The following is a 10,825-nucleotide window of genomic DNA, read 5'->3' on the forward strand; positions in this document are numbered from 1 at the left end:
GAGTTCTCTCATAGCCACCCCTGCCTCCCTGTTTCAACTCTGCCATCTCAAGTTCAGACCCTCCTAACCTTTCACAGTGGTCTCCCAATCCAGCTCTGGCTACCAGTTCCTCCCCTGTTGCAACTGACCCTCTGCAGGGAAGCCAGATTTATCTTCCTGATGATATCAGCACCCCAATTGGAAACTTGCAGTGGCTCCTGAAAGCAAACTGAAGAAAGACCATACTCTGGCCTGTCATTCAAAGCCTGTGGTTATCTAAGAGTCCAGTAAATGTTTAACAAATGAAGCAATCAATCAACTTGGTCCCCATCCCCTTCTGACTTTGCTCTCCCATTGACCATCCAGCTGAATCCTCTGAGTCATATAAACTGGACCATTGACTGCCCCCAAATATGCCATGGATGGTCGCACCTTTTTTTAACACTGTTCCAACACTGTCTTCCCCATCTGAAGTCTACCCATCCTTCAAGTCTCAAGAAGTAACTACTTCCTTGAGGACACAGTCCATTTGCCACTTTTCACTCTACTTGTCTATCCCTCATATCCATGTTTTCTAGCTAATATCCAGCTCTCTTCTAATAAAGCCATGGGACAGACAGGGAGGAGATGAAGCTAATTCTCCAACAGTTTCTTCTTTACTTCTTTGTAATAATTCCTCTGTCCTCCCAGCTAATTCTCTCTGTTCTCTCACTCAACAGCAGACACAATTTCAAGCAGCTCTATTGATCCAACAGCCCTGTGGCTGTCAATCATTTCCTAGTTATTTTGCTGCCAGTCATTCACACTCAAAGGAGTGGCAGGAGGAGTCTGAACAGCATGCAGACAGAGCAGAAACAGGAACAGACTGATTCATTGCACCCACCTGAGGCTCAGTGGAAGCAAGACCCCATTCTTGCTGGGCTTCTCTAGATGGTATGGGGCCATGTGGCCCAGGGCCTGGGGGACTGGCATTTTTATACTTTGGTGGAGGAGGAGAAGTGCCCTGATCTGTTGCAAGGAGGGTGCCCCATCCAGTTCCCATGGGAAACCAAACTGAGAAGGATTGGAAAAGGTCCCATGGAGGTCAAATTTAATAAAAGAATACTTGTCAGAAGAGGTACTTAGGGTAACACAATGTTTGATCTGGAAAGAACTATCTACATAAATTTGGAGAGAACTGTACAACTTATAAAGACCTTTCACATATAGTGTCTTATTTGAGTCTTTCAACAACCCTATAAGGGAATTGGGGTGGGGGCAGGCATCATTCTCATCTTACACCCTAGATGTTACTCGCTTGCCCAAGTCATCCAGATAAGTTGAGAGCAATGGGGAGGGTTCACCTCCTCCTCTCTTACCTGACCTCCTCAGCCTCTTGCACAGGCTTTTTCTCCCTTTCCCATCCCTTAAATTCAAGTGCTCCCTAAGCGGGGGGTATTATAATTATATCCATTTTCCTTCCTGCTCTATATTCTTTCTTGCAATGATTTTATACACTCCCAGAGCACAGCACATGGCTGCACTAGGCACTCGATAAATATTTGTCAAACAAATGACTAAATAAATGAAAGAAAAAGAGCCAAGGCCCAGACTCTAGCCTTCTGATTCCACCCAGGCTCCTGCACACCACTGTGATGCCTCTCCAGCACCCCTCTCACTTCATGTCAAAAGCCCCGCGTGGTCCCCCTTCAGGAGAGTCCCTCAGCCTCTGTGTCATCACATCACTTAATAATGAAAACAGCATAAGGACAGCTAGGATTTCTTGTGTTCCTAATGTGGGTCAGAAACCACCAGATGTTATTTACATGTTTTTCCTATTTAATTCTCTCAACCTGTGAAATAAGCATTCTTGGTCCCATTTTGCAGAAGACTGAGGATGACACAGATTATATAACTTATTCAATATTCCACCCTTGATTAGTGCTGAGCCTATCTGATCCAAAACCCATGATCGTCCAGCTTCTTGGCCTGAGCACCACTGACATTTGGAAGCTGTAGAATTTTTTATTGTCCTGTGCATTATAAGATATTCAGCAGTATTCTAGACTTCTACCCAAAAATTCCAGTTGCCACCCCCTCCCTGAGTTATGGCAACCAAAAAATGTCTCCAGACACCACCAAATATTTCTTGGAGGACAAAACCGCCTCCATTTGAGAACCACTAAACTAAACCCTACTGCCTACCTCCAAAAGTGAACTACCAAGTTCCAGAACCAGAAAGAACTTGGAAAAGTAAAAGTGTTCATTCTTCAACAGCTAAAAAGGACCTCTAGTTCACCTATTCTGGTGTTTTATTGACACTGACAGTCGAGCAGATTTTTTTCACTTCTCAACTAATTTTTTTCTAAAGCTTCAGTTTATTCCAACACTTCTTCCATACCCCAAGAGATTATCAAATACAACTGGATAGAATGCACCAATAATTGAGTTATTGATGATTACTGGCACGAGGATAAAGCAAAGCCTCCCAAATCTTATGGAAGTGTGCCTAGATGTTATATGTCCTAAAATATATTAATGTAGAAATAACCAATATAAATACAATATTAAAAATATTAACAACATTACCCTTTCAGAGCAACAAAGTCCTCTCAATACTCCATCAGAAGTTCTTGAGAAATGGCAAGATCAAAAGCCCAAATCATGATGGGTGGAAGTGGAGGAGAATCAAGAAGGAATGGTAAATATTAAATTAAGCATCATGTTTACATTCTGCAGCAAACACAACATCAAAAAGAGATGCTTTTCTTTGCTGCAGAAGAGTGCTCAGAAGGTAAGAGACTCCACCCCTTTCAGGTGCCTCACTATGCACAGAAAGGATGATGTTATTTACCCCAAAAATTGCACACCAACATAGGGTGTTATTCCAAAATGTCCCTTGTCGATGATCTGGACCTGACAATGTCCAGTTCTCTAGGTGGGATGGGGTTTTTATTCAAGAGAAAAATTGAAAGAATAGTCAGGGAATACCAATATATCACCACCTTAGATTAAGCTACTGCTTATATTTTGCTGTGTTTGCTTTACCTATATCAGAGGAAGATAGCTTGTTTTGGTTTGGTTTTGGTGACTCATAAACTTTTTAAAAGACCTTTTAAAGAACAAATCACTTAATTACGTGAAAAGGCTAAAAACAATATAATACCTCTGATGAAGTGAGAAAATGAGTACAGACAAGTGAGTGTTGTAGGAATTCCGGGGCGGGGGGGGGTGGGGGGCGGTGGAGAGTTGCTCTTGTGGGCTGTGAAAGCTTCCAGAAGAATGTGGTGCTCAAGTTTTGAAGAATGAGTTGCATTTGTAGAGTAGAGGTGAGGAAACATGAGTCAAACTGCCCTTGGACAGTGAGAAGAGCAGCCTGGCTAAAGCTGAGGTGTGAAAGACAAACTTGACCCTCAAGACAGTAGAGGGTCACTGTAGGTTCATAAACCAGGTGTGATGAAAGTACTCCAACCTACTTTAGGACGTGCAATCTGTCTGCAGATGGCAATTTGGAGTGGGGGTGAGAGAGCCATTCCAACGGCCAAGAATAAAGGCTACTGAAAGAGTCCATGGCACCATAATGGGTCTCCTGGAATAGGGCAGAAGCCCTGAGAATGAAGAGCATGGACTCACTATGAAAGATAATTCAACAGAGATAGTTAGAAGACAGACTCCTCAGAGACAATCAAGGTGTTAAATATCAACCCTAGGAAAGGGAAAATGTCAGTAACAGGAATAAGGAAGACAAAAGGAGAAGCTAGTTTAGGGACTTGGAAAGACAGAGTTGAGTGTGAGGCTGACCAAAGTCCAAGTAATAGAAAATAATCCAATTAAAAATGTCTTGACTCACAAGACCAAAGCTCAACAGAAATATATAAGATATTTCCACATCGATTTCATTAAATTTATCCTCTGATTTTTTTCCCCTTTGAGTCTTAGAGAAAGAGGTTTCTCCTCGGTTCACCAAAGCCAAGATTTTACTTTTACTAGGGAACCTCCTCTGTCTCACCTCTTCAGATATCTAACTCCATCAATCTAGCATCTTCAGTTCTTCCTGCCCAGAAGCTCCCTCCCTTCCACATCTAAAGCTGTTCTGACTCTCCAACAAAAAAAATGAAAACTCTTTTTCTTGATGCTAATATCCTGTCTGACTAGCACTCAAATTCTTTTTGCCTTCACCAGTAAACTCCTACCCACCCCAAATGCCTACCCCGAATGCCTCTTCTAATACTGTGCTCCCAAGAGCTCACAGTGGCCTTCTTTTTATCACATCCAGTGACACTTACCTGGCATTCCTCTTGTTCAACCTGTCTGCAGCTTGTCATCACATCAGAACCCACGCTGACTCCCTGGGGTCTTTAGGATCAAGTCTCCTTTGCTGCCACTTTCTAAACAAGGATTTCTCCCCAAATTCTAACTTTAGCCCTCTCCTCTTCCCTCTACCCCCTCCCTCTGAGAGCAGATGCATTCACAAGCTTCAGCTGCAGGAAGCCTCGATGCAGAAGGCTTCCAAGGCCAGCCCTAATCTCCTGCCTGTGCCCCTGTCTGGAGTCCCATTTCTCCCACAAACCGATTCCACCTGTATGCTCCTCAATCAACTCTAATTTTCCACATCCAAAGCGAACAGCATTATTTGCCCTGCAAAACCCAGCTCCTATCCTCAACCAGAGTGCATCAATCAAGACACAGTTGGTCCTCTATGCTTTCAACCCAGTTACTCCCATTTTCTTGTGGGCTTAATTTTCTTTCCCACCTACAACAAGTTTGTCAATAAATCCCCAAATTTATGCCTTTGACAATGCCTTTCTCTCCGAGTGGTCCCTGAGTCCCCATTCTTTCTGCCACTAACCCAGCCAAGCCCCACTCCCTCAGTCTGAGTCACTTTTGCATTTGGATTCTTTCTCTCTCTTATCAGCTCCATCTGTATGACCCCCCCAGATAAACCTTTCCAAAATCACTTTCTTCAGGATGTGCCCTTGATCAAGAACCTAAAATGACCCCCTACCAATCTTGAATCAAATCCAATCTCCTCTCTCTTGGACTTCCAAGACTCTCCCTATCTGGTCTTGTCCTACTTAACAAACTCTGTTTCCCATTCCTCCCTTCCCTACACTTTCTGCTCCATCTTCCCGACATCCTCAATGTCAATGCCTCAACCTCCCTGAGATTTTGTCCATGATTCTCCTCCTACCCTCCATCTCTCCTTCATAGGCTACCCTCAGTCCCTCTCCTCTGTAGTTCTGCCAACTTCTTATCTTAGAGCACCATAATGTTCAGCAGTTAATTAATCTCTAATTGAGCAGTAATTGTCAATCTTCTTTTAAAAGCTCTTGGAGGATAGAGACCACGTTGAACGTTTCTATCCCACAGCACCCTGGACAGCAGAAGGTTCCTTAGTAGGAGCTGAAAAGTCCTTGTTGGTTTTCTGTTCCCAATTCTGAGTTCCCATATTTCCCCTCCTCTGCCTTGTAACCATGATCAATAAAATTATTGTGACACACTTTCCCAGGCTTGGATCAAAGAGTTCCCAAATACAGAATACACCAGTCTGTAAGATTAGAGTGTGGGGTGTGTGTGCGCTTCTCCATGTGTCTATCTATCCATGCACGTGTATGGATACAGGATTTAGAGAATGTAGTTTAACCCATGATCAAAAGAACTTAAGTACCAAAATAATCAGAAGAGGACAAGGAACCAAAATGACAGAATTAGTCGAAATATGCCTGATTAGAGGCAGAGTACACCAGAGTTTTGACAAAGCAATTGCCAGTCTGGTCTTTGTGTAAGCAAAATTTTCCACCAGAAAGTAGAGGGTAACCCTGGCCCCAGGGACTTTGAAAATGTGTTTGAAGCTTTCTCAGTGGTTCGACTAAATAAATTTATAATCTGCCCAACCTACCAGGTGTAGAGTGCTATATTCCATAAAGATTGGGGGATCAGAAAGGAGACAATTAAGAAATATGGTCTTTTCCACGTTTAAGAATCCCCAGGCTAGAGATTGGAAGGGAGTAAGATCAGAAAGCAGAGCACAGAGGGCCACTCAGGCGGGTGGTGGTCCTAGACCCTACCACAGATAGCCTGCCTCCCCTCTTACAACTTGTTACACTTTGTCAGTCATTTCCAGCCTTATCTGTTGTAGATTTCACCCTTCTCTGATTTGAAGAGCACATCAAACCTAGCCCCCCCCCACCATAAGGCTGCCCAAGGTGGAAGGAGAATACCCCCAGCAGGATTCCACAGGAGACAGTCCCCAGTCTGTTATTTACTCTGTGATTTGAGCCAGAGCTAGACAATGTAAGCCCCATGTTGTATTTTGAAAGGCCCTGGGAAAAGTAACACATTGGACCATTATAGGTCATTAACACCATTAACACTGTGTGAATTCATTTGTCAGAAATTAGCAAGCATCCAGAAACTGAGATCTGCTCCAAGTGCCTGGGACAGAGAATGGACAGGAACTAGTGTTTGGATGGTAGAAAAAGGGAAGGAGGAATGGGTGCCAAAAGATAAAAGTGGATCCAGAAAGGGAAGGTGGGAAAGCTCATACTTCAAGAGTTTTCCCCAGAACTAAGGAAAGGCAGACTTTTGTGCCAGATGAGAGGCAGGAGTAGGGGAAGGTGGGGGTGTCAGGGAAGACATCCTGGTGAATGTTTCCAGATAATGACTTAACCCCCAGAACCTCTCTCCTAGACTATAAACTAAGATTATACACTCAGGTCAGGCACGTTTTTAGAATTCTTGCTTCGGTTCCTGGGCAGTGCATGTCTGAGTGTGCGGGGGCTGGGGTGGGGGCAGGGGTGTATATTAGAATCCACGACTAGGTAAAAGGAACAAGGAGACAAGGCTGAGCCCTGGGAAGCAGGGTAGGATAACAGGGGCTCCTTCTGTTTTCTCCAGGCTCTGACATCAGCTCCTGTCCTCCATCTCTTTACTCTTCAGACCAACTAGAAAATGAACATATGGGTCGACCAACTCTTGACTTCTAATGCCACAAATCTCCCCAACAAAGCACCCCACCCCTTCCCCTCAGATGACCTCCAGGGCAGAGCAATGAGGTTAGGAAACAGATGGGTGTGCAGGGAGCCTCCAGAGCTAACCTGCTCCTTGACCCCACCAGTTTATGCGCTTTAATCCAATTTACAGAAAGAGGGGGTCCCCATAACTTATTGGACTCTTCGGGACAAAGATTCCAGACAAAATGGTTCCAGATATGGAAGATGGGGAGCTTTACCTACCGAGTTGGTGGAAGCCACAGGTAAAGAGGAAATGGAGAAACCCTGGTCATCAGAGAAACAGGGCCACAGGTGGTGGGAGAGGAGGGTGGTCGGCATCTGCTCTGGGAAAGGGGCTGTGCAGCCAAGGAACCTGCGACTCAGACCCAGGACTGGGTGGTGGCGGGGGCAAAGAACAACCGTGAAAGCAGGTCTGGCGGGGGAGCTCTACATACCACAGGCAAGCAAAGATTCAGTGGGTGTGTATGAGGGGGACGCTAACTCACACGTCCAGAATGAGTGATTCGTATGAAAAGCTCCTGCGTTCCTATCACTGGAGAAGAGGAAGACAAGGACGAGGTCCCAGGCGCCCACCGCCCTCAGCCGAGTCCGCCTCTTAAGTCTGAGACGCCCGGCTCCTCACAAGCATCAGGTTCCGCGGTCCACCTTCCGCCCCGCTCCTGACTGTCAGGCTGCAGCCTGCGCGACTCCCGGTCCCTCTTCGCATATCAGGGCCCGGGGCCCCTGGCCCGGAGCAGGGGTGCGGGCGCAGGGCGGCCAGAGCCAGGCTGACAGGCGCTAGGGGGAGGGGGGAGCCGAGGGAGGGGCAGGGGGAGCCGGGAGCGCGAGCGGCGCGCTGCAAAGTGATCCAACCTCGCCCCATCCCCGCGCTCCGGGAGAAGGCGGCCCACGGGGACCGCCTCCCGCCTCCCCACACAGACTCCCGCAAGTGGGGTGAACGCCGAGGGGCGCCAAGCTCCCAGCCCCCACCCCTCTCCAAAACGCAACCAGCACTGCCATAACAAGAATCGCGGCAACTCCGGCCCGGACGACGAGGGGGACAGCACCCCCCAACACGCCCGCCCCAGCAACAGTCTCGGTCCCCAAACTTGTCCGAGAAGCCGCGTCCAGGGCAGCAGCACCCCCCTACCCCCCAGCTCCCCGCGCCCTGCCCAGCTTACCTGTCCGGAAAAAGGCGTCCACGTCCGAGTCGGCGGCTCCTCCTTCCTCCGCTGCCCCCTCCGGGGGGTTCATGACTGGGGAAGGGCGTCCACGGGCAGCCGGGGGGCGGCCAAGCCCGGGGCCGAGGGCTGCTTGGCGCCCTGTGGGCGGAGGGCGCTGGGCTGCGGACACCGGGCTTCGAGGGCGGCCGGCCGGGGCGGCTGGGCTGGGGCAGAGGACGCCGAGGCTCCCTCAGGCGGAGGCGCACGGCGGGCTGGGGGCGCCTGCCGCTGGCTCCCCCATGGTCCGCCTTCCCCAAGGGGCGCTGGCCGCCTGCGGTCTGCCCGGGCCGGGGTCCGAGCTGCTTGGGCGCCCGCTCTCCCTCAGCAGCGGCAGCTGGCTCTCCTTCTCGCCCGTCTGCCTGTCTCTATTGTTCAGCCCTGCTCGGCTCTCCTCTTTATTTTTCCTCCTCCCTCCCACCCTCCCTGTCTCTCTACCTCCTCCCTCCCTCGCTCTATCGCCCGCACGCTCTCAGCCTCCCTCCCTCGCTCGCTCTCTGGCTCCCCCTCTGGCTCCCTCCGCCGCCGCCGCCTCGCAGCTCCTCCCCCGGCTCCCGCTCAGTCCCGGCCAACAATGCCCCCGGCAGCGCCGAGCTCAACTGAAGCTTCGGCCCGGGCCGGGGGTTCGCCGCGGGCCACCGGCGGCGCGGACGCCTCCCTCCCCCCGCCTCCCCGCGCCGGCCTCTCCAAAGAGCCAAGCCCGGGCCCGGAGCTATTGTTCGCGGCTGTGCTAGGCCGGCTTCCTGAGCCCCGCAGGAAAAGCCCCGGCGAAGGAGGCGGCCGGGGAGGGGGCGGGGCCGCCGGGCGAGTCCCGGGCCGCCGGGCGCACGCCGGGCTTGCCCAGGAGGCTCGGACGCCTGAGCCCCGCGTGCTCAGCCTCGCCCCTAGCGCTGGTCCTACTCCCGCCCGGCGGCGGCCGCCTCCTCCACCCCACCCTGTTCTTAGGTGTGTGAGCCGCGCCCCCCTCTAGCTGCCTGTCCCCCAAGATGGGCTGATCTCTCCCTAGAGGCTGGACTTTCCCCTCTCCTTCTCTACAAGCTCCCTTCTGTCTCCTTGACCTCCTGGGCCTTTCGCATTTTCCTCACCAACTCTCCTTAGTTCCTCTCTCTCTCTCTTTTTTTAAAGCTTTTCTCTTCCTTTCCCCCCCTTTCAGCGCCCCTTTAAACATCGCTGCCTGTCTCAGTGACTCTTTGTCCAGTTCATTTCTCTCGCGATGTGCCCCTGCCTGTCTTTCCCTCCGTGACTCTCTTCTGTCTCTCATTTGTCTCTGTCCTGCCTCGGTACTTGGCCAGTGTCTCAACGCTCCTCTTGGACAGCTGTCAAACTCCCTAATCCCAGGGGCCTTCTCTGTTTTGTTCTTCTCCCTCATGTGAATGGAGAGATCCAGTTGGCCAGGAGAAAGGAGGTGTTACAGCAAGCTGAATTTCAATTAAAGTGGGGAGAGGGACAGGAGAGGAACGGGGAAGACCTCAAAAAAGAAAGCAGATGCTGTATGGGGTAATTAATGCAGTGATTGTATTGTGCCAATTGGTTTTTAAGCAATAATTAAACAATAATTAGCCAGTATTCTGTTTATAGTCCTAGTGACTGCAAAGCTTACAAAACAGAGGCTCTTTAGACCTGAGTACTTAATGTGGTGTGTTGGAGGCTGTTGTTGCTACCTCATCCAGACAGATGGAGAGGCTGTGGCCTGACCTAATGTGTTAAAAACACACCTAATAGGAAAATCAGATAGTGTAGTGTAAAACTGATGGACTGCTACCCACCAGCCAGAATCTCCCAGATCTGTCATCACTGGTAACCTACCTGGTTCCAGGTAAAGCACCTGGAACCTCTCCAGATCTACAACCAGCTAACTTAACAGCAAATAGATTTAAATGCATTTTTTGTGAACCCTTTCTGGTTCCCTGTACTCCTTACTTTCCTTACTGAATGTCACAATTATTTTTCACCCATTGAAAAAAATAAGTACAGTTGCCTGTCTTCAATGTTAGGTACATCTATCAGGTCCCATTTCTTAAAAATTATTAATAGAGACTCTGACATCACAAGTTCATTGCCATGAGATCTAATTCATCTGGTCCAAATAGCTTGAACTGCCTTAAAGCAACCAGATGCCCCTTTCCTTACCACCTTCCCTGACAATGAAAGTACTTCTCATTTGTCTTTTCTAAGTTTTGCCTTCCCTTTTACCCTAAGCTGACACTGGCCTGCACTCCCACACACACACATGATGGCAGAGCTGCTGTGAACTGGCACCATTGTGCAGAGAACCAGAGGCCTGGCAACAGCATTGCATGTGTGCTGAGTCACTTCAGTCGAGTCCAACTCTCTGTGACCCTGTGGATTGTAGCCTGCCAGGCTCCTCTGTCCATGGGATTTTCCTGGCAAGAATACTGGAGTGGGTTGCCATGCCCTCCTCCAGGGGATCTTCTCAACCCAGGGATTGAAGCTATGTATCTTATGTCCCCTGCATTGGCAGGTGGGTTCTTTACCACTAGCACCACCTGGAAAGCCAGGCAAGAGCATTAGCTCATCCCAAATTCAGAGGAAACATGTTTAGAGAAAAGTTCATACCAATTTTTCAATAGATGTGGACCAGAATGGGGGAAAAACTTATGAAATGACACATTTTTTTAAAGGAAATTTGGCAAT

The 10,825-nt window shown here is 49.1% G+C and overlaps 1 protein-coding gene across 12 annotated transcripts in view; it reads right to left on the minus strand.

Moving 5' to 3' along the window:
- Nucleotides 1–8,575, minus strand: part of KALRN (kalirin RhoGEF kinase) — a 673,187-nt gene extending 664,612 nt beyond the window's left edge. For all 12 annotated transcript variants that reach the window (XM_043875040.1, XM_043875043.1, XM_043875038.1 and 9 more), the window contains exon 1: nt 8,132–8,575. In XM_043875040.1, coding sequence (XP_043730975.1) covers nt 8,132–8,204 — 73 coding nt within the window. In that variant the 5' untranslated portion in view covers nt 8,205–8,575. The remainder of the gene's footprint in view (nt 1–8,131) is intronic.
- Nucleotides 8,576–10,825: the final 2,250 nt, after the last annotated feature.

Source organism: Cervus elaphus, chromosome 19 (genome assembly GCF_910594005.1).
Source record: "Cervus elaphus chromosome 19, mCerEla1.1, whole genome shotgun sequence".
NCBI classification, from domain to species: domain Eukaryota; kingdom Metazoa; phylum Chordata; class Mammalia; order Artiodactyla; family Cervidae; genus Cervus; species Cervus elaphus.